Source organism: Halichoeres trimaculatus, unplaced genomic scaffold (assembly GCF_033239565.1).
Source record: "Halichoeres trimaculatus isolate MK-OKI-2021-1 unplaced genomic scaffold, fHalTri1.1 fHalTri1_scaffold_8, whole genome shotgun sequence".
NCBI classification, from domain to species: domain Eukaryota; kingdom Metazoa; phylum Chordata; class Actinopteri; order Labriformes; family Labridae; genus Halichoeres; species Halichoeres trimaculatus.
The window spans coordinates 37,611,932-37,636,399 of NW_027437186.1; the positions used below are offsets into that span (position 1 = coordinate 37,611,932).

The 24,468-nt window shown below is 38.7% G+C and overlaps 2 protein-coding genes across 5 annotated transcripts in view; one reads left to right on the forward strand and one right to left on the reverse strand.

Moving 5' to 3' along the window:
• tmem72 (transmembrane protein 72) overlaps positions 1–24,468 on the reverse strand; it is a 114,150-nt gene that overhangs the window by 54,768 nt on the left and 34,914 nt on the right. The gene's annotated exons all lie outside the window — the stretch shown is intronic.
• Positions 1,455–12,428, forward strand: cxcl12a (chemokine (C-X-C motif) ligand 12a (stromal cell-derived factor 1)). The gene is made up of 4 exons (XM_074675486.1): positions 1,455–1,579; positions 3,139–3,256; positions 5,714–5,797; positions 11,255–12,428. Exons 1-4 carry the CDS (start codon positions 1,513–1,515, stop codon positions 11,280–11,282), a joined length of 297 nt encoding a protein of 98 aa, XP_074531587.1. The 5' UTR covers positions 1,455–1,512; the 3' UTR covers positions 11,283–12,428.

Here is a 24,468-nt window from a genome sequence, read left to right on the forward strand (position 1 = left end):
TTCTGTCATAACTTTTCTTAGAAAATTTAAGCATTTTTTTTTATTTCCTTTTTTAATTTTTGTAAATTTTCTTTCTTTATTTTTTTTTATTTTGTAAATTGATAAAACTAAGGTTTTTGTAATTTTTGCAAATGTTGATAATTTCAATTTTTAAAGATTTTGATAATTGATAGAAACTAAGTTTTTTTGCAATTTTTTCAAATGTTGATATTTTTGCTTTTTTAATTTTGCAAATTGATAAAAACTTAAAATTTTGTAATTTTTGTAGATTTTTTTAAATTTTAAAAATTTCACATTTTTAAAATGTATGCCATTTTTTTAGCTTCAAAACTCTTTCAAATTGTTTTTTTTAATTTTTAAATTCTATTTTTATTTTTAATTTAAATTTGACATTTTTTGTAAAAAAAAATAAAATTTAATTTTTTGAAATTGCAAAACTCTGACTTTTTCCCCCACAAATTTTAAATTTTAAATAAATATTTATATATATCAACTTTTTTTAAACTTAAAAATAAAATAAAATTTATACTTTTTTGGAATTTTGTATTTTTCTTTTTTAAATAAATGCAAATTAATTGAAAATAAATAAGACATCACGTGTACAATTTCATAAATCAATAAATACTTCTGGTTTTGGTCATTTTTTTTAACTTGATTTTTACTAGGTATGGAATTTTATAGACTTCATAGTCTTAATGTGAAGATTAAGTAGATTTTGTTGCTCCTAAATGACTTAAATCCAGGTGAGCTGAGGCAAAATGGCTCTTATGAAAGTAAAGGTTGCAGACCCCTGATTTGGACCATAACTGAACCCTTTACACTCATCTGAACCTTCTCCTGTTACGCCTTTAATTAATGTGGGTAAATGAAGGCTCAAAAATGCACAAACCAGGACTAAAAGAAAACAGATGAGCTCAGATGTCTCCGGTTTCTTTTTTTTTTTCCAGCTGCAGAAAGAATGTTGGGCTTTAGAAATCTATTCCTACAGAGCAAAACTGGAGTTTGTGATTGGTTAATTGATTTGTTGTTGATTAATGGGAAAAAAATCTTTCATACAGTTTTTATTCAGTGTGTGTATGTGTATGTGTGTGTGTTTCCGTGTGTGTGTGCTTCTCTGCTCTGCTCTGTGCGTAATTTGGGGCGGTGAGGTCCTGAGTTAATATCAGAGTTAATCACGCTCAAACAGGAAACAGTGACGTTTATTAACAAAATAAGAGCACAAAAATAAAGTTAGGTCAGAGTTTGATGCTCACACGAAGTATATTTCTTCTCAGATTAATTTTATAAATTGTTTTTTGAGTTGGTTTAACTGATTTATTTATTGAATGAGCAGCTTTAGGAGAAAACACGTGACGCTGCTCCGCTCCACCTCACCGGAACTACTTCCTGTTTGCTCGCCAGCTTCACCACAGCGCGTAAAGTAGCTCTGCAGCTCCAGCCTGTCAGTCACATCTCTCTTGGACTTTACTGTGAGCTGAGCAGCATCAAACCTCGGACACTTTAACCCGCACGATGGATGTGAAGCTGCTGGCGGTCGCTGCTGCGCTCATGGTGCTGATGTACGCGCCTCCATCACAAGGTAAAAACAATCTGATGTTCCGCTCAGAGGATTTCAGGTTTCACACACGCAGCTGGAGTTTTAGTCAGATTATTTTCTGCATTTTTTTTTTTTTTAAAGTCGTAGTAAGTGAAGAGGATGCGCGGTTGGGAGTTTGCTTAAAAAAATGAAAAAAATTAGATTAAATTAAATTGCGTCAGATTTCATGAAATAAAACTTTTTTTTTATTTCTATTTTTTTATTTCTATTTTTTTTATTTTATTTTATTTATTTTTTATTTCTATTTTTTATTTCTATTTTATTTATTTTTTATTTCTATTTTATTTTATTTTATTTTATTTTTTTTATTTCTATCTTTTTATTTTTTATTTCTATTTTTTATTTTATTTTATTTATTTTTTATTTCTATTTTATTTTATTTTATTTTATTTTATTTTATTTTTTTTCTTTTTCTTTTTATTTATTTATTTTTTTAAAGCGTGTTTTTTTCCGGCTGTTATTTATTTGACTATAAAACAGCTTTAAGTGCGTTTTTTATATATTCTTGTATGAATTTTTGTCTATTTGGTGTTAAACTAAAGTGAATTAGCTGCTTATGGCCAGCTTTTATAAATATATATTTTAAAAAAAATCTTATACATTCTCTTTTATTTAAATGCCAATGCAAATCCACCTTAAATTTACCTGAATTAAATGCTGAGGGCTAAGAAAGGTTAATTTTTTAATTTTCTTCCCACTCACACTCTTTCACTTTATGCATGAGCTGATCCGGAGTAGGTGAAACATTTTCCGCCGTGCGTAAAGCACCAACAGGCAGCAGCACATATGGTCCCTGTGATAAGAGCGTCTCTGACGGATCACAGATCGACGTGTGTATTTGTCCTGCTCTTTGTTTTCATTCAATCACACACACACACACACACACTCACACACTCACACACACGGAGCTCTGAAACAAAGCCGTGGTTTGTCTACGCGGAGCCAACTTGAAGGTGTCGCAGCTTTTCTCATGGTAATATCATGTGTTAAAATCATTAGCATAGAGTTTAATCTATCGCGGTGCTTCTCACCATCTGTTCACTGCTGATGTGGAGGAAAGAAACTGTCAAGAAAAAGGACATGAAAAGGTTTTAGTCTCTTAATTTAATCTTGAGATAAAACCTTAAAGAAAGAGTCAGGCTGGTAAACCCTGAGTTTTGTCTGAAAGGAAAACAACACACTGTTTATTTTTCCACCATAATCAACTGTGAAAATCTGTGTGTAGGAAACTTAAAGCAGAGGCTGCAGCGGAAAGTATTTCACATCCATCATGAAGCTTTTAGGGACCACAGCCTGAAAGAGCTCAGTGTTTGTCCTGTGAGACATTACGCAGGTCCTAAAGTCCTAATAATCCTACAATCTTCACTCTGTTTATTTGATGTTGTGGTGGTTAAATGTAGCTCCAAGCCCTCATTAGTGAATATCTATCTTATAATACCTCATATCCTGGTTTCAACAAAACATAAACAACACTCTTTCCCTAATCCTCAGCTCATCATCTCTTCGTTAATCTTAATCTGATCTCATCTCCTCATTTCCAGCCAAGCCCATCAGTCTGGTGGAAAGATGCTACTGTCGCTCCACGGTCAGCAACCTCCCACGATCCTACATCCGAGAGCTCCGCTTCATCAGCACGCCAAACTGCCCCTTCCAAGTCATGTGAGTGTTGTCCGACTCCATGTTTTCCTCCCTGGTCTGAAAACCTGAAGGAGGTTTCCTCCTCGAGAGACATTTCTCACCATCAATCTCTGAGAGGGGACAGGTCAGAGAAAGGAGCCGTGCACGCGTGTTCACACACACACACGCCCCTCTGTCACTGGTTTTTACACATACACTGAGGCAGGGACCAACACGTCTCCATATCATTAAGAGAAAGAGGAAAAAAGTGAATTTAAGTTTATAGAAAAGCAGCACAGTGGGAAAGGGCTGAACCGGACCCTGATCTCCCACGCAGAGACACACGATCCAGTCCGTAAATACCTCCAGGGTTATGTTGCATTTAGACAGAAACCTGGAGCCACATATTCAGGAATAAATCCTCCTTTTGAATCATTAACGCAAACAAATCAGATGTTAAAATACAGGTTACGCATTTGCTTCAAAGTTCCTCAAACTTTGACACAAACTTGATTTGATTTTCAGGTTGCCTCATACACACATCTATAGGAGCTTTAATGTTTGTCTAACAGGGCACAACCACCAGAAACAATGAGCCCAATGACAGGCTCAAACCCACCACCACGGAGACGTTGATGTCAGTCAACGTTTCTTTTTTTTACTCTGTGGTTTAAAGTTTGAAACAGATTTCTTTCCAATGCCTTCGAAGCATTTCGTTCACATCACCCAGTTAAAAGAGAAAATAAAAACCATTAAAATCAGATCTTTGAGCCTAAATACTGCAAGAAAATGACTCCAGAGAGACGCTATATAATATTTCTGTGCACCTTTCTCCTCTAAATTCAACCAAACAACAACAAAAAAGAAGTTTCCTGAAATACTGACTTTGCATAGATATGAGTCTTCCTGAGAGCGTCAAAATAACATGTCAGTGCTAATTCAGTGTTTTTAATAACAAAGCAAGCTGATACTGACAGATTAGCACAGGGGTGGCCAACCTGCAGCTCACGAGCAGGGGCGTAGCTACATTTAAGCAAACACAGTCAGTTGCCTGGGCCCCCTGAGCATCTCTTAAAAACTGATTTATGAAGTTTTCTTCAACTGAAAGCATTTCTTTTTTCTAAATCTTACTTCACATGCTTCAAAATCCATCAAAGGCTTAATCTGTGATGATGGTTTTGGGTCCTCCCCCTCCCTTCTTATTCAATGGGCTATTCCATGTTACAACACATCTGAACATTTGATTCAGGAAGAAAGTGGTAAAAACACTTTTTACCATTTTTTTCTTATTTTCAACCAAGTGTGAAATAAAACCAATGTTGCTCTGAGATCTGAGATAAACATATCAGACTTTTAGGATTTTAAGGACTTTATCTAGCCCAGGAAACAGGATCATTTTCTCTAAATCAAACTTTTGGAGTTGCTGATAAACATTATTGTATAAATATCTTTTTTGGAAACATAACTCACTGGACAGGGGGTCAAATAAAAATACATTCACTTTAAAATAATAGAACCAAAAAGTATGGTAACTGTAAATATCACCTCTTTCAGTAGATTTTTTTCCAGTTTTATGTTGTGCTTGATATTTACATATTTTTTCTTTACTAAATGATTTTTTCCAATATTTACCTATTGTAATGTTTTTCACTTCATCCTTTCTTGTTTGTTCCTGTTACTCTGTAAATTCCCCACTGTGGGACAAATAAGCTTCAATGGACCATAAAAGATTTCAAATCCAGGACAAAGTGGACTAAATGATGGATTCACTTTTTTCTAAATCAAACTAAAGTACAGAACTTGAGGAAATGCATTTAGTTGTGTTAAGTTAGCATGAACAAGATTAGCACTGTCTCATGCCGTGATTCTGGGAAAGAGACAGTGGACCCAGGGAAGGCCAGTCTAGCTCTGAGGAAGAGGAGTTACAAGGACATGGAGGGCCCCATGGACTGGGTTTGCCTTGGGCCCCCAAACCACTAAATACGCCCCTGCTCACGAGCCATGTGCGGCTCTTCGATCCATTCATAAATAAATATATATATATTATGAGTAGTGGTGTGCTGATCAATCTAAATTATTGATATATTGATGCCAGGGTTGGGTTCAGTGTTGATCAATGTTTGGGTGTACAGGTTGATACTTAAGTTTCAGTTTCTCTTCTCTAGTACGAATTCAAACACACAAACAAACACAATTAATCTCGCTTTGAAAATTGGAAATGTATTGATTTTCATTTTATGTCATTTTCTTTATGTGTGAGAGGAAGTATGTTTGTAAGACTACCTTGGCCATTTTTGTGGCTCTTGGTCTCTGATTGGTTGGCCACCCCTGGATTAGCATAATCCATCCTTTAATCTATAACTTTTAATCTACTGTCTCATCTGTTGTGAATTCCTGCACATTTATCTGTTAACTCTCTGTTTTACTGAATGAACGAGTGTTCATCCTTGTCGTCTCTGAATGAACTCTGATGTTTAGCCGTGTGTGTTTTCTGCTCAGTGCCAAGCTGAAGACAAACAAAGAGGTGTGTGTGAACCCAGAGATCCGGTGGCTGCAGCAGTACCTGAAGAACGCCATCAACAAGTAGGTTGCATCACACTCTTGTTTGCTCTGCCGACAGGTTTCCAACATTTCCACTCGTTTGTGTTTGAGACAAAAGAAAGCTAAAGCAGAAATGCGCATTAGGACGTCTGTCAGTGGCCCATTGTAGCAGTGACAGGTCTTAATTACCTAATTTGTAATGGAGGCCAAACTGGAGACATGCTGCTACACGCACGAGTGGGAGGACAGACTGACTCCAGTTTCAACCACAAACTGTGGGTTTTATGTACGACACAGACGAAAAATGTAGTCGGGTCTAATCTGCTCTGCATGAGTGTGGTTACCAGTTCATCCCTTGGCATCACCACCATTGCAACAGCGTTTTAATAAAACCAGACTCACACCACACCTGGATAAATATCAACTTGATGTAATTACCTTTCTGCTTTGGTTTCCTGCAAACTCCGGAGACTTGAGCAAAGACTCAGGCTCTTTTTCCACTGATGTTTACTTGGTGACTTGATAAAACACAGCAGAACTAAAAACACAGACAAATAAACACAAACATTCTCCATAAAAGGAAATTTTCTTACTATGTTAAAATGCTGAGAACAGCCGACTTTCAAAAATAATCATCGATTTTCTCCAATCAAACTGCAAAATGTTCAGAATGTTCAGGAGAATTGTGTGTGTATGACTCAAGTTTCTGACCCTCTTACTTTTCAAAATATTCAACATTAAAAACATAAATCAGCCCATTGAAATGAATGGAAATAATCTGTCACCATAGAAACCATACAGTCCCTTCACTTCCTGCTTGTTTTTATTCAAATTCATCAATTTTATCAATTCTTTACATTGTGCTGGAGCTGCCGGGCCTTACGTCGACTAGTCTGCTGCAGCTATCTTAGCTTAGCAGTTAGGTAACGTTTCCCAAGAAAACTCTGATTCAGGATTTTCAGCTTGAAGTTTTCCTGAAGAACTGACTTCATAAAGAAATGTTCATCACTCTCTCTCAGGAGATTCACATTTAGTTCATTCAAAATGGTATAAACCACCTTACAAGCCTGATGCTAACGTTTATGGGAAACTGCATTGATATGCTAGCAGTTAGCATACATCAGTATAACTTCAGCTGCAGAATGGAATTTCAACTTTCATCACAGAAACATATCACACCAACTCTTTGTAAAAAATACTGAGAATTTCAAATGTCAAAAGCTAACAGGCTAATGAAAGGCTCATGGCTGACGGAAAGGTTCCTAACAACTTAAACCATTGCTATAACCACTTTGAGACACTAGGTGGCCTACTTGAATTATTAATATATTACAACACAGAACATCAAAGTCACACTGTGTGAAATTTTGACCTGTTTCTGTTTAATTATGCCCAGAAATATCCAGACTCAGGGACCAATTACATTTTATTATCTTACAGTATAAACTCAATTAAATGTTGGTGACACAGAAAACCTGTAAAGATACTTTTTGTACCAAGAAAACTCAAAAACAGGAATTGATAAGGAAATCGATTAGGAATCAGATCGAAAAGGGCATCGGTATTGGCTAAATCGTATCAATTCCCATCTCTAAAGAAAACACAAAGACACTGACCACTTTGCCTGCTTGCAACCAATGGGAGTTATGGGTGTATGGGTGTTAGCATAAATGCTCATAAATATTACCTTGTAACATATTCCTCATTAAACTTCTTTATTTACCTTAAAGCACACAAAGCCTTCTTGATAAACCTCTGACTGCTTCTTGACAGAAAAACGCTAATCTGCTGCTAGCATGTGAGCCAAAACAGGAAGAAACAGAAACTTCAAGACAAAACTTAAACTCACCAAAGCAGTTGGAGCGCCACCAGGAAAGTGGTCAGATGCTGTAATTACACCAAATAACTGACACTTTTAACTGTGCAAAAAGTGTCTAAATGCAGAGTAAACATACAACAGGCTTTTTAACCCATGGAAGCATAGTGCAACTTGTTTATACAAAAATGACGAGCGCAAAATGATGTGATTGACTCATCAGAGTCAGATTCAGAGGACGCAGGAGCCTCGTTATCCTAAAACTGTTTATTTTAAATGAGCATCAGAGTGTGAGTCAGGAGGCTCTGCTGTCAAAGTCACTGTTAGCAGTTAGCATGTGCAGCTAAAGCAGAGTGGCTGCTGTTTCTCTTAAAGCTCGTGATGCTAGCTGATGGTTGTGTCGTTTAGCTCATGCTGCGTTAACACAGAGCTGACACTCAGCCTGTGACTGATGCTAACGCTGGATTATAAAATGCAAACATCTGCTGTTAGTCCGCCTCTCTCGGTTTTTAATGAACATGTAAGCGTTTATCACCTTGAAAAGTTTGGAGGAACTTAAATCAAAGTTTGATTGAGCTCACTTGGTAAAACTGGTGGATCCACTGATCTAAAATACGAATGTCAAGAGTTCAAATCCCTGTTATGGCAAACTCTGTGCACTAAGAGTCAATCTTTTAATAACTGTCTCCTTCCTCCTCGATGAACACTGTCCCCATAAAGTTTACAGAAAGGCTTTCGTTGCCGCCCTGCGCTCTGTGCAGATACTGTTTCAAAGGATGAACCCTCCTGCAGTGCTCAGATGAAACAGACTCTCCTGTAGTGGAGACAGATGAAGACTTTAAGGATGCAAAAAGTGACTTCCTGAGGACGTCCACGTCTCCTCTTTCTCCGATACACAAACTCAGAGTGCTCTGACTGAGCCCCCTGCTGTCCTGCCGTCAGACCGTCTGTCTGAGGGACGGCTGAGGAGCCGTGACGTGTGGAGGTGTGAGCGGCACTCCGCATGACAAAACGGCTCATGTAGAGAAAAGATGGAGGTCATTTCAGATGGATCAGAGCTAATGTGTTTCCAATTACACATACACTGACACGCAGGACAAACTTATTCAGAACGTGTGGAAAGAAACGTGATTGGAAGTTGTGCGTTTTGTCACTTTAAGTTTGATAAACAAAACCTCTTTAAGGGCCTGTGTCCACTGACAGCGTCTCCTGCCTTAGCAGAACACACACTTAATTTAAGGGATCTTCTCTGCTCTCACTTTTGTTGGCTTAGAAAGTCGTCTCATTGTTTCAGTCTTTACATTTCTGTTCAGACAGAAACGTTTTTTAATATAAATGTAGAAAAATTGAAATAAATTGTGTCAGAGCTTTAGCAACAGCTCTAAACCTGGAAATTTAACCCTCCAAACTATGAGTATGGATAGTTTCTCCTCCACACAGACCTAAGCTACTGTCTTGAAAAGACGATTTCAGAAGTCTTGCCTTGTTAGAGCCTGAAATTTAACTATGAAAAATGTGCAAAAGCGATAAAAAAAATGTAATAAAACCCAAAATGTTACAATTTTTGCCCAAAATGTAATTACTGTATTAATGTTGTTACGTTTTAGACTCTAAGGCCCCGTTTACACATCAACGTTTCAGCCCAAATCACAAAAATGTAAAGAAAAAAAATCTGCACGGAAACGCTAAGTGACTAAAAATGCTGTAGTAAGCATGCCAGGCCTGTAGGTGGCGCTGTAACTGTCCGAAGAGGAGCAACAGATGCTCATTTTGTTAAAGACAGTCATAGATTCAGTAGATTGAGCAGCACAAGCTCAACACGGTAGACGACCATGATTACAGTAACTTGTACTTGTCCTTCCTCAAAACCAGCAAAAGCTAATGAACTGTTTTTTTCTGGTAAAAATATAAGACGTCTACAAGGCTTGAAGTTTAACCAATCAGTCAATATTCTACTGTTGTTGTTATAGTTAAATAAAGATATTTATCTTTATCAATTAATGCATCACTTCATCTTGTTTCATCATAACATGTAGGCCTGGCCTACAGGAAACATATGTTTACATGTTGACAGCATCCTTTGTCGTGTTGGTCAAACTATAAAATCATTTACTGCTTGTGTTTAGTGAAAAATACAGAAGATAAAGTCCCTCCCCGAAAAAAAGAATAAATAAATTAATGAATAAATAATATAAGTAATATAAATGGCTAAATCCCAATTGCAACATTTGTCCGAGAAAATCGCAATTACATTATTTTCCAAAATCCTACTCCAAGCATTAAAAATGAGTAGTAAAACACCATCAAACGCCGCTAAAATGAGAAGCTAAAATGCAACAATACCTTGGCGTTTCATCCTAAAACCATTGTGGTGTAAACAGGCCCTAACATGGTGATTTAGATATATGATTGACAAGGACGCTGGTTCCTGAGGTTTTAAAAACTGTTTTTCACTGAGAGCTCAGGGACAAAACATGTAGATAATGAAAGGGGCGGGGCCTAAAACGCTTAAGGGGCTAGACACTAAAAACATTTCACAGCATTGGCTTTGAAAATAAATAAATGAATAGAAAATAAATAAAAAACAGACGCTGGGAGTGTATAAAAAGCTATTGGTGGAAACAGGCCATAACTTTAAAAAAAAAAAAAATTCTACAAACTATCATTTCAATTTCCAAAAAAAAAAAAGAAAGAAAAAACATCAAGAGAGTGTAAACAGTTTGTGCATCACAGACCCAAGATTTATCAAAGTATTTTTTTACTTACACGAAGTGGAGTGTGACGTCAGCGTTTCCACTTAAAACGCCGGCTAACTGTTTAACACAGCAATGGTGGAAGCAGCATTTCAGAAATAAATCCACTGGAGGCCATTTTAAAAAGTTTGTGTTTCAAGTCAGCAAAAACACCTTTAAACGCCACTAAAATGTGAAACTGAAAAGCAACAATACTTTTGTGTTTTATCCTGAAACTGTTGTGGTGTAAACAGGCCCTAACAAGGTGATGGGGGTATAAGATTGACAAGGACGCTGGATCCTAAGGTTTTTGGGACGAAACATGTAGATCATAAAAGGGGCGGGGCTTAAAATGCTAAGGTGGCCAGACACTCTAAACATTCAACTGCATTGGTTTAAAAAAAAAACATAAATGAAAAAAATATAAGAACAGACACTGGCAGTTTATCAAAAGCTATTGGTGGAAACAGGCCCTAACTTTTTTTGTTGAAATTTCTATAAACTATCATTTCAACTGCCAAAAAAAAAAAAAAAAACCTAAAACATCAAAAGAGTGTAAACAGTTTGTGCAGCACAGACCCAAGATTTATCAGAGTGTTTTTTTTAATTACACAATTCTGAAAAATCCTTTGTTTTCATGAAGAAACTGACAAAAACAAGCCACACAGAAACTGATATCCAACCAAACTCGAAGCAGGATGCGTTCACTGACTTCTTGATTAAATGTCAACAAACATTTTGGCCCCATAAACTCCACGCAGCAGTTTTTGTTTGAGACTTCATGAAATTTATCTCTGAGATCCTGGCACTGAGTCACGGCAAACAAATACTTATTTTCACGTTGTTTACTGGATCAGTTTTTACAGCTCGGTGTTTGCTTGAAGAACATGATCCACTTCACGTTTCTTTTTCCAACTCTGTGATTAAACTCTGTTTTCTTTTTTCTCCCAGGATGAAGAAATCCAAACAAGGCGTCTAACCTGAAGTCCCCTGAGCTGTCCACACACGCTGCATGTAACGAGAGATCGTCTACTTCGATGTACAGCACTTATCCCGGCTGCACGCTGCGGCCCTTTGCATGAAATAACCCCACGACCCTTCACCCACCAACTGCGTCACCACCGTCCCTCCATCACCTCCTGTAGAGATCCTAGATGCTTTTAACATATCTGTATGTTCCTCTAACTCTACTGTATATACTTTTTTTACTGGACTTCATCACTAAAGAGCTACTTATGGAGATTTCCTCCTGCAGGATCTCTCTGTCGTTTAGGAAGAAAAGTGGACTTTAAAAGAAACATTCACCAGATTTAACAGATTCCTGCGGAGCGCTGAGCCAGGACGTTCATCACAACCAACCCTCAACACGCTCGTCCGCACAATCCACGTTTGGTCCTTCATAAAACAGGAGAGCTGCCGCGCTTTGCCAAGTTGTAATCCATGTTTCACGTTAATTGGCAGCGTGGAATTTCAATAGGTGCCAGAAACCCCCAGACAGAATAATAAGATGTATAAAGATCCCTGTAAAAATGGCAGTTACTATGTTTTCGTGATGGAAGTCAGGACGCCAAATGAGCTGCAGTGTTTCCTGAGCTGCTCTGCACAGCGCGGCTGTGATTACCGACCTGTTTCTTCTTTTTTATGTTTGGAGAAGAAACATCTGGATTTAAAATTGTTTCACCGAGCAAAGAAGTTTCTGTAATCATGAAAGAAAGATGGAGAAAGCTGAGAAACTAGCGAAGAAAGCTGATGGATGTCTGTATTAAAGAGGGGTGTAAAGAAACAACCACGTCAGTGATTACACCACATTTTCTTAAAGAGACAGTACAGAAAGTAGCTCCTCCCCTGACCAGGACCACCTACTACTGTCATGCAGATAGAGATGCACTTTATCCCAGATGTCTTCATGTTTTAACTCCTTCTTTAACTTTAACTCACTAACCCGTCTGTAATCCTGTTAACCACGCTGTTTTCATGATGACTGAATGTGTAGCTGCATCTAACGGTTGAAGCCAGGGAGCTCTGTTCATCTACTCATTTAAAGCTCCTTGTCATATGTAAAATTAATATTATACAAATGTTTTATTTTTGTACTCTTATATGCATTTATATATTAAACATTAAAATGAAGGAAGTGTACTCACAGTCCGTGTTGAAGCCTGGTTTTTGAAGCTTATTGTTCACAGTTGGTGAGAAAAAGATGTCAAAGATCATCAAAATCCAGTCTAGAAACTTTTAGTGTTTGGTAAAATGAGAGTTTTCCTTCAGCCATATCAAAACTGCTGAAATTTGATTTTAAAGAAACTTGAAGTTTGTGACAGTTTTGGCGCCATCTGTGCCCAAAAATGGTTCTTTTCTTTTTTTTTTTCTTAATCTGGTCCCACACTTGTGGAGCTCCTTCTTATAGTTCTTGAAACTCAAGCCTCCCACAGCAGGATGTTTTGTACAGTTAACATGTCAGCTAATATCTTTTTTAACTCCCATGTTCTGTGCTGTAATCTGCACATGCTCATTGCTGCCAAGTTGGGTTGCCAGGTCTGATGACACACATCCTACACAGCAGACAACTGTCGAGTCAGACTCGACTTGCAACTCGACTCGACTTGAGGGTATTCGTACGACTCGTAACATGTTCACCTCGCTGTAGATTCACACTTTTATTGATTGATTGATTGGAGACAGGTGTGTAGCTAGATCACAAGCACACAAGCAGCCAATGGGCACACACAACACAGTGCGGTTGTTATCCAATATGGCAACTGCCCCCGAGCCTGTAGCTAGTTCTGCTGCCCCAAAAGTCGAACAGTTTGCCTTTAAAAACTTCCACTCCAATGGTAAAGTAAAATGTTAAACTCACAGTAAGAAAATAAAAACAACCAACCTAAATGAAAAAAATGAAACAAATAAGATAAAAAAGTATTACAAGGCTAAAGCAGTAAAAAAGGAACTAAAACTTTAAGACACAAAAATTAAAAAGCTGAAAGTAACTGTGCAGTAAATAAGAAGATAAATAGTTAGGTTAAGACAGATAAAAAAGATAAATAAATATTGAACTAAAAGTTAGGACTTTAAAAAGACGGAGATCCAAACAAAGTTAGATAAATAAATAAGGAAAAGTAAAAACAAAACTCAGTTAAAGGCCAGACTAAAAAGATACGTTTTAGGCAGCTAAATTTGTGCCTGATGATAAATGACATATTAAAATATAATAATGCCTCTCCATTATAATATTAAAATATATGGTTTAATCCATGCAGAGCTGCAGACTGATCTGATGGTGTTTTGACATTTACTTTAGGAAGATAAGGTTTCTCTCTTCAAGATATAAATCTGAGATAAAAGCTGTAACTTGACTCGACTTTCCCACAACAGAAAAACTTGAGACTTGGACCAAATGACTTGCTACTCGTTTGTGACTCAGATCGGAGGGACTCATACAATATTCTGTTACACAGCACTCGTAAATGAAATTGGTATCTTTAGTTGGTATCAATGGGATGAATCAGGAAAAATTACAAACTGGGAGAACAGGTTTAAAAGCATGAGAGTCCTGGAGATATCGAGTGTTGGTTTGCACATCCTTTCTCCTGCTCACATTTTCTTGTAAAAATCAAAAAGGTAGGCTGTCAGACGCCTGCTGCATCCATCAGCATTAAAAAACAGTCATAGAGAAATAATCTTTGTCTCGATGGCCTACTAACTTATAAAGATGTATCAAAGTAAATTTAAATAAACTACTCAAAAAAAAAAGAAAAAAAACTTATAGCAGCTTTAAATCTCTTTCCCACAGCTCATATCAATGTTACACTATTTTAAAAATTTCTGCATCTTTTAATAAATTTTAAATATTTTCATCTGCATACCATTGTAAACATGAAGGTGGTCATTAAAAAAAAGAAATCTTTTGAAAATCAAAATCAATATCAAACAGTAGTGTAATGTTTGTAATCTATCAGCATTGATCTATGAAATTAATTTTACTACAACACAGGAAATATGTTTACACTATGATGTTTGATTGCTGGGTGGAAAACAAAGGAAACTTTAAAAATGTTTTTTTTTTTTTAAATATTTCCTTTAAATCAATCTCAAAGTCTAGCCAGGCCACTTTTTTCTTTATGATTGTTACACTAAAGTTTGACCGCGGCCGGCGCACAGCTGCTCGTCCTGTACTCAGAGGTCAAAGGTTAAATCTGCTCAAAGACTTTGATGTGAGAACATGTGTTTGGATTTACCCAGAATCCATCCTGCCTGTTATTTAACCATTAACTCAACGAGCGGCCATTAGGGGGAGATTAGCGCTAAAAGGGATGAACTTTTAACTTCCCTCTCAGGGCATCATGTGAGGCCGGGCACAGTAGGGGAAGTGATGAGGGACAAAAGCCTGTTTTTAAAGATGTGAGTCAGCAGAAAAAATGCAGAGTCAGCAGTGCTCTAACTTTCTAAATGACTGGAAATTAATGACATCCTGGAAGTCAAACTGATTTTGTCCTCTTTCTGTTTGTCCTGAACATTTGTCAACAAGAATATTTCACTTTATCCACAGAGCGGTTATAAAACACGTATGTGTGTTATCTGAGGGGGTCCAACATGAACCTGAAACATGTCATTTAATAGAAAACAGTTGCTCCTAATGGCCCATAATTCACTGTTTTCTTGGGATTTCTGCCAACATCCAGCTCTCAGGCTTTGCAGGTGGGGAGCTGGTGCCATGAAGCCTGAGATGTCGTGATATAAGAGGATGTAAATGTTTAACTGTATGTTTTATGAGTACATTAGTTTTTAAATGGGAAACATGGAGAAAAGTAGATGTAATGTCTGAAAACATCTCACGGTGCCGGTGAACTGGGTCACTCTGATTAAACGTGTTGGATCGGAGAAACAAAGCGGCTCAAACAAACATGTAAAGAGGGTTTGAAGCTCGTCTGTTAAACACTGCTCCACAGAGAGCTAATGAGACGTGTTAAAGTATTTATGGATCTTCATCAGGTTTACTGACGTGGAGCACAACAACATGTTTCAGTGATTTATTGGCAGCTTCAGATCCTCCGCCGTGTTACTACAGCTGAGCCGGGAACTTAGGCTAAACAAACACAGCGTGTTTCTCATGTTGGTCACCAAACCTGACAGACAGACAGACAGACAGACAGACAGACAGACAGACAGACAGACAGACAGACAGGCAGGCAGGCAGGCAGGCAGACAGACAGACAGACAGACAGACAGACAGACAGACAGACAGACAGACGTAATCAGCTGTGACTCATGGCTCTGGAAGTTGAGAAAATCCCTGATGAGAAATATTCAGGTCTGTTTTTCATCGTATTCAAACAGCAGACATTTCTCTGTGTCATGTTCATGTTGGGAAGCTAAAGCGTCGTGTTAGAGGTTTGATGACGACCTTTTCAACTTATTTTTTGTGGCCTTTTTTTCAAGTCAAAACAAACTTTATACCCTCTTTCCAACCAGTGGACGCTGCCTAACGTTGACCCTTTGATAGAGTTATAAATTACAGTCTGACAGGTTTAGCTTCCTGTGGCTAATAGTTATGCTAGCTGTTAATTAGTAATACAAACAATAATGTTAGCAGTCTTTGATGAGGTCTGGCTAACTGATGGTGATGTTTTAGCTATTTGTTAATAATGCTTACATTAGCTGCTAAGTAGTCCTCAGTGCAGACTGGAGTCTGAGGAGAGGAGCGGAGAGGAAAGGAAAGGAGGGGAGAGGAGGGGAAAGGAAAGGAAAGGAAAGGAAAGGAAAGGAAAGGAAAGGAAAGGAAAGGAAAGGAAAGGAAAGGAAAGGAAAGGAGAGGAATGAGAGGAGAGGAGAGGAGAGGAGAGGAGCGGAGCGGAGCGGAGCGGAGAGGAGAGGAGAGGAGAGGAGAGGAGAGGAGAGGAGAGGGGAGGAAAGGAGAGGAGAGGAGAGGAGAGGAGAGGAGAGGGGAGGAAAGGAAAGGAAAGGAAAGGAAAGGAAAGGAAAGGAAAGGAAAGGAAAGGAAAGGAAAGGAGATGAGAGGAGAGGAATGAGAGGAGAGGAGAGGAATGAGAGGAGAGGAGAGGAAAGGAGAGGAATAAGAGGAGAGGAGAGGATCTAAACTTTAGATTCTGAAGTGTATGTTCGTCAAAAGTAATGTTAGAGAACAGTAATGCTACTTGCCTTAGAGTAATTTTAACCTTAATGCTAGCTCAGAATCTGCTAAATGCTAAAGTTAGCCAATGTTTTTATTCGTTAGTTTGTTTATATATTTATTTATTTATTTTTTTTTTTTGAGCCACTGATCAATTTCAACTCCATGCCATTTTTGTTTGTCTGTTAGTTTTATTTATCTTTGTTGTGGTTGTTTTTTTTAATTATGTTTTTAATTTTCTGTACAGTGTCCTTGAGTATTTTGAAAGGCACTTTGAAATAAAAAAAATATTATCATAATTATTATTTACTATCAAATAATAATAAAAATAATTATAATAATTAAAAAAACAAAACAATTATTATTATCATTATTATTATTTTTATGATTATAATTATTATTATTATTATTGTTATTATTATTATTTATTTATGTTTTTCTTTCTTTCTTTATTTATTTATTTATCAAGGTGTCATGTACAAAACTTGACAATTTGTCCTCATTTGATGCATCGCAAATTCACTTTTTGTTATTCAAGACTGGGAAAAAAAAAAAATCTCTTAAAAAAAAAAAAAAAAAAAAAAGAAGTAAGAAAAACGGAATAAGAGCAACTTTATCCAGGTACAGTCTTTGAAAAATTACCACATCTGGATTTTCACTTTTAACGACTTATACTGAGAACGTGTCGGTTGGTTTGTCCACAGGAGGAAGTGAAACTCACACAAAGGAAAGATCCTGACGGCTAAATGTGATTTTATATTTTACTTTTGATGTAAAACATTTAGTACTGAAACATTCATTTCATGAAGACATCATCTACGTTTTCTCTTTGCCTCCGTCTCATCTCCTATGACGTTGGTGAAGCCATAAAACAATTCAAGTATAAAATAAACACCATAATAAAATAGCTTTACCCACATTTAACTTTGATACATTTGTCTCTGTAGCGCTGCCTGACTTTTGAACTTTTCTGAAAGTTTTAACCAAATCAGATTACTTCAGGAAAAACTAGGCTGGTGTTTAAACCGAGATTTCAGCTTTTTGTTTCTCTTCCCAGCCGTTTGATGAAGCAGAGGTGCTGAAATTAAAATCACTGATTCATGTTTTCTCTTCTTTTCCTATAATCCACACCCTGAACTACAGAGGTACGAGATTAAAACAGCGTCTCAACCTCTTCAGCTCATCCTGGTCTCAGGAAAAAAAATGTCTGCCTTGAGGATACGGTCAGCCGAGAAATCTCCCCAAGAATTTAAAGACAATGAGGTGACTCAGCACTTTGGTATGAGCCGTCGAATCTGTCCTGGTTTACTCAAAGGAAAGGAATCAAGGAGACAAGAGAGGACAGATGAAGGTCAGATCCAGCTTTATCTGAAAACTGTTTGAGGTTTTGAGTTTAACCGCAGTCTCAGACAGGAAACGGACACCTTGACAGACGAGTGAGGATCTGACGGAGGAATGAAGACGGAGAGGAAGCGTGTTGGAGAGCGTGTTGGTCCAACATACAGAGAACATGCTCCCTCCATCGCTAAGGGCTCCCAGATGTGCAGCTATGAAACTCCACTTAGTGGTTATTCATCATGAAGAGCTGAAATCTCACATTTTTGAGTGTGTGTGTGCGTCAGAGGGTAGCACAGGTCACTGAAAGCCACTTCAAGAAAGTCCCAGTTTTTCTCCCTGGTCAGAGCAGTTTTTAATCAAACACACGAGATGGTGAAGTTAACCTGGGGTCACTGTAAGTCTCAGTGTGTGTGTGTTTAAGTACATGTATATAAATCCACATGTGTGATGTCACTTCCTTTCATTACCCAAAGCCCATTAACTCTGCCTCGGCTCTTTACCTCCAGCTCTGTTGGCAGCTGAACTCGGTCCTTTCAGGCCCCTTGAGTTTGTCGCTGAGACGTCCTGAAAATTACCCTGAAGAGAAAATTAGGAGGTTGAAAACGAAGTCACTAATTTTTCATTCTGGTTCATCTATGAATGAGTGAAACGCTGCGACACAATAATAACCTCTCAGACGGAAATGAAAACTCAGCTGTGGTCAGAAAGATGTTTAACAGGAAGTTGTTAGATTCTCCTGTGCTCTGAGTTACAGACAGACCAATATGGCTTTCTTAGGGCTGATACTGATACCGATTATCAGTGTCAAAGGAGGCCGATAACTGATATTTGGGGCCAACATTTATTTGCAGTAAAAGTGAAAATATTTGTGTCAAAATTTGGGATAGTAAAAACGCCAACACTTAACTTTGTTTAAAGCCTTTCAGCAAAGTTTATCAAACATCTCCCAGGCTAAGCAGCTGTCTGATGAAGTTAAACGAAAACTTAAAAAAAAAAGAAAAAAGCTCCATAAAGTTTTCTACAGGAAGTCAAGTTTCAGTCAAATGGTACTGTGGACAGGCACCAGGATAACATCGTCTGAAATCAAAGTTATTATCAGCCAATGGATTTAAAATAACGGCTGATGCTGATATGACTCAAAATGCTAAATATTGGCGCTGATAATTGGTCTGTCCCTACTGTGAGTAACATTTTTATTGTTTCATTGAGAATTGATCCAAACATAAAGAAAAACATGACGTTTTTAAAAGAACTTGACGTTTGGTTCCTGAACTTAAATTAAATCTCAAACTTTGTCAGTTTTGCGGTCAGCCGTGAAGAGATCTGGACTCAAAGCGAGTTAGTAGGAAAATTTTGAAAATTTGCTAGGCGCCGCCCTGTTGGCTATGGCTGCCTTTTGCAGCAGCTCTCTCTTCTTTGTCCGTTTCCTGTAACTTTTTCGTCTCTTTTTCGTCATCTTTGCATTTGGAGTGGATCATCACTTTGTCTGGCTCATTTGTTGGTCATGGACACCAAACTTTTTTGTGTCTTCAGTGATATTTTTACTACTTTTCTCCTGTGTTTGTCTGGAGATCCTACATGTAACCATGGCTGCATTGTTTACATGTGAAATCAGCTGTTAGCAGCCTGTAGCATGTCAATGCTAACTGGTGCTAGGCCAGATGTTTCCCACAAGGTGAGGAGAAGGAGGTGAGGACGACATGCTGGTTCTCAGGTGTGAGCTAAGAAGTGACGACATGGACCTGTCCTTCCATCCATCGTTATTGGGAACGTAAGATCTATCTCCAATAAGATGGACGAGCTAGCTGTGCTAACCCAGCAACAGAGGGAATACCAGAGGGCAGAGTAGCATCATGCTATTCACAGACATGGCTAACAGAGCTAACATCAGACACCAAGGCCACATGTGAAGAGCTTCACCTGCTGTGAGCAGACAGGATCCAGGAGACAGAGACTGAACAGACTGCTGAAGAAGCTCAGTCCTGGACCCTGTGGAGGTGGAGACTGGCTGACTGGACAATGAGGGACAAGCTGTCAGCATCTATTTTCTTATGGAGCTTTTTGCACTTTCTATACACTTTCTTACTTTGGTTTTCTTGATTGCTGCTGTGACTTCAATTTTGTTGTACTTGTTACAATGACAATAAAGTTCTATTCTAGTCTATTCTATTCTTAAAGGCCTGTGTCTATAAACAACAATATGTATTTATTAGGCACATCCAGAGCCTACAGCAGAGCTTATTGATGCTGAGAAACAACAGATACCCTAAGATACTTTAGTTTTCCAAAGTGCTGATGTTAATTTTGTGTTTCAGATTTCTCTGGGTACTTAACACTTCTCTGATTAAAGGTGTTTAGAAAAGAAATTGAAAAAAAAAACAAAAAGCTTAGATTTGTTCATGATCTGGAAATGATTTGTTATTTACAAAGTTGATCTTAACCCTTCTTAATTTTGTTGGTTGATGTTAGAGAGGTGACAGCCACAGGTGTGATGGTGTTACAGAGGTTGAATCTGTGAATCAACCATAAGCACATGGACACTAACAGCTGACAGTAAGAGCGTTTTTCAGCCAAGAAGTCTAAATACTGAAACTGCTGAAAAAGCAAAAACTGAACAGCACTGGTTTCACACAGAAAATTGGAACTACACACACATGATAATGATAATAATAATAATTTAGTACACATGGGCCTTAATAAACATGTTTGTGAAATAATGTGTGTTGATTCAGAGAAGAAAGTGTTTTTCTGTCTGTTTCTGTAGCTTTGTGTCTGAATGAGGCAGAACGGACAAGTTGCAGATTCACAGTGAAAAAAAGACTTTCCCATTTTCTGTTTCAGCCCCTTTAACAATTAACCCCGGCCACAGGGTCAGATCCTGCAGGGCGACACCTGGCTGTCATGTGGGATTGATCTGTGGCGTTTCCGGATGAATGTAGAAAGCCAAACTTCCTTTTGCATCCAGGTTAAAAAGCTGTGAGGAGTTTACATGATTTCACAAAAGTTTGGTTACGGGTTTTTCCAAAATGCTACTTCTTAGCTTCCTGATCTGGTCGTGCAGGACAAGACTGATTTATGTCTAAGTCTCTATGACAACTGAAAACTATTTCTGTGATTAATTTTGTAGTGATGGTGGACACTGGAGCCTGTCTGTCAGACCGAAAAAGACAGAAGAGCTGAAGAAAGAGAAACAGGAGAGAGATAGAGCACAAGCTAAAGGCTAAAGGGGCTAATCTGCTTGTGCTAATGTAGCCTCCAACCCACAATCAGCAGTTATTCTGCAGTGGTCTGTTCAAACTTGAGAGTCTATCAATAAAATGAAGAGCCAGGTTACGTTAGCTCTGCTTGGTGAGGTTGGAGTTGGTAGATGAGCTCTGGTAGGACAGAACCAGGATTCACTAACGTTACACGTTACAGACACGTCTCAGAGCACCGGGCTGTGAGGAGAGAGAAATATAGCAGCTGCTAAACTACGCTACAAACTGACAAAGTTAGCTTGTTGTCACGTTAGCCTACGAATATGTCGGAGCACCAGTCAGCCGATAGCACTAGCCGGCTACTACAACTCTTGCTTGTTGTCACATTTCGAACCTTATCACCACGTAACTGTTCTGACCTTACCTCAGAGCGTTTTATCCAGTAAAAAAATGTCTTGAACAAAGAAAATTTGTTTTGATCCGACTTACATTTAATTCTAAATCACACACATCACTAAAATTCATTACCACAGCGAGCGAAGACTCCAGGCCAGAAGGTGGCGAGGGAGTCACATTAAAACAGATCCTCCTCACATCAACTTTAAAGGAAGTCAGGCAGGTGACCAAGGACTCATCTTCTGGGCACTATAAACTTAAATCTAACATGAAAACCTGTGAATATCTGACTTAAAATCTTAAAAATGCCTGACATTAAATTATCTGACAGGTTGGTGGGATGTTAAGGCTTTCCACTCGCCTCAGCTCCTCTTCTTCGCCTGTGTCTACGCTGGTTAAACGTTAGCTGGACCAACATGTCAAATATTAAAATCTGCTCTCCGAGTCTGGGAGTAATTTGGGGTTTGGTGTCCTGTCACTTCAGCATATGACTGCAGGAGCTGGAATCAAACTACCAACCTCATCGTGAAGAGATGATCCTCCAGCTGCAGAGGATAAACCAGCAGCATACTGCTGAATATATCCCATGATCCTTTGTGCACTCATAAACAGTGGTAATAGTATTTAAAAAGACAAATGCATGGAATCTTGAAATTATCCTGGAAGTGATGATGGATGTTTTGCTAATGTGATGCTAGTAGCGTCAGGTAGTTAGCCACATTAGCCAGTAGCTTACCCATCGCACAGTAACAGAGTCAGTGCTGCAGTAAAGCCCCATTTCCAACAAGTGAGTGTGTAAAAAACACAAATTTGCTTGTTGGTACATTAGTCTACAGAAACATCAGCTGGCTACTACAGCATTTGCTCGATGTCATGTTTCAAAACGTACTTCTATGCGTTGTATCCAGTAAAAAGTTGAACAAAGAGAATTTGTTTTGATCTGAACTCCATTTAATTCCCAAACAAATGCACGCCTCATTAAAAGTCATTTACGACAGCGTGCAGAGACTCCGGGCCAGAGGGTGCCGCTGTAGTCACATTAAAACCAATCCTCCTCACAGCAACTTCAAATAGAAATGTATAGGAGGAGGCATTTTTCGAAACAAACTATTACAGATATAAAGTTAAAGAAGTGCACGTACTGAGGCACTTTATCTGTTATTTCGATCTCTTTTGTTCCTTGAACAGTTCCTTGACAAACTGCTGACACCACTAAAGGTTTGTTCAACCCTTGGACGCTCTTCAAACGTGATCCCAGCTAAGCTAACTGGCACGCCAGTTTAATATATTCTGCATTATTTATCTGTATATCTCGCGCACAGAGCTGTCAGTCATATTCCCCGCTCTTGGACTGGATGCCCATGAGCCCTGACTCTTATTTCCCCTCAGAGCAGACATCCAGATGTTTTCCATCCTCGAGCATGCAGAGAATAAACCGTCTGAATCCTGCAGGACTGATGTGTGTTTACGTGCTCCCCCCTCTGTTATGTTGTTGTTTTTACCCCCGCCTGCCCCTGGGCGTCGTGTGCACCACAATCACCCTCCCCCAGGGAAACATTAGCAGAGTCCAGGCTGTTCTGGTATCAGATGACCTGCTACACATTTCCACACGTGAATCTGAGAAATCCTGCGTAATGATTGGTTAACGACTTGTTGATTGTGCAGAGGAGGGTGGACTGTGTTAACGCTGTCGATGACCCACTCCTGCATTAATCATAATTATGACAAAACGACTGAGCTGAGCGACCAACATGCAGTGTGTAATAACAGCGGCATGTGTGTGTGTGTGTGTGTTTGACATGAATAGGAGGCTAATAGGGGCCTGTGTGAGCGGTTAAAGCGCCTCCTGCAGCTCCTCCACCTTTCATGTGCTAATACAGCCGAGGTTATGAGTCCCAACAACGTGGATCTTCCCACAGATGTTTGCGTGGACGTGAGGCCGGCTCTGGCTGAATTCCTTCGCAGTGATCCTGTTTTTAAATCCAGGAGAAATGCTGCGGTAGACCGAGGACAAAGGAGTCACACACCCAGGGGACGTCGTGAGGGGCCCGGTGACGCCGGAGCGCTTTGAGCCTCGCTCATAACATCTCCCTTCATCTCCATTCCTCTACGGATTATCACCCACAACCTAATTGGTCGGTGTATCCGTGAAGCCTCCATGAGTGATGTATTTGATGTCTTCCCATATGTAGCTGTGAGCGCCATGTGACGCCCAAAGAAAGGGCCGTTAAAGATGTGTCAAACCATGAGAAGAAAGCAACAATTACGCCATTATCTGGAGATGAAACCGATATAGCGTCCTCGCCTCATCGCCTCGTCGCCCATACCACAGGCTGTTTCCTTCTGTCGAGCTGCAGCGTGACTCAGCGCCTGAACACGCCGTCCAGATGCACAAACATGGAGGTCTGATGTCTAATACCATCCTCCAACGATGACGATTTTCGAGAAACAAAGAATCCACGAACCCTCCCACGGTGCATCTGAGCAGCATTTGATGAAACTGATATTCTCAGAATTAACTCTGTCTTTGTTTCATCAGTTAACCATGAAGCTCAGACCAGACATTAGGTTTGACACATTTTCTTTGATCTTTCATATTTTATTAAAAAACTTCAGCATGAAAAAGTTCAGTTTGCTCCACAGGACGTGACTCAGCTGGTCTATTTTAAGTTTCTGAGGAAAAGGTTTTTCGATCTGTGATTTCTCTGTCAGATCTTTGATGTGGCGCTGAGAGATTTAGAGGATGATACGATGATTTACTTTGTGTGAGTCACATGGACCTGTCAGTTAAGCCGAACGCAGAGACCGACTAAAGCAAACTGAACCATTGGTGAGACCAAGACTGATTATGTCCAACTATTAATTTTAGATGTCTGTTTGATTCCTGCAAAGTTATTTACAGCATAAAACAAATTTTAAGAAAGCTTGATGAGATTTCCCTTCACCACATGAGCACAACGAGATCCCAAAGAGACGCTGCTCTGCTCTCAGGCTGCGCAAAAAGTTCCTATTTCATCCCTTAATTTGTTTTTTGGACAAAGATGTCTTCACGTAGTTACAAAGCTTGAGAAGATTTCTGATGAACTACAGGTTGGAACAGAAACAGC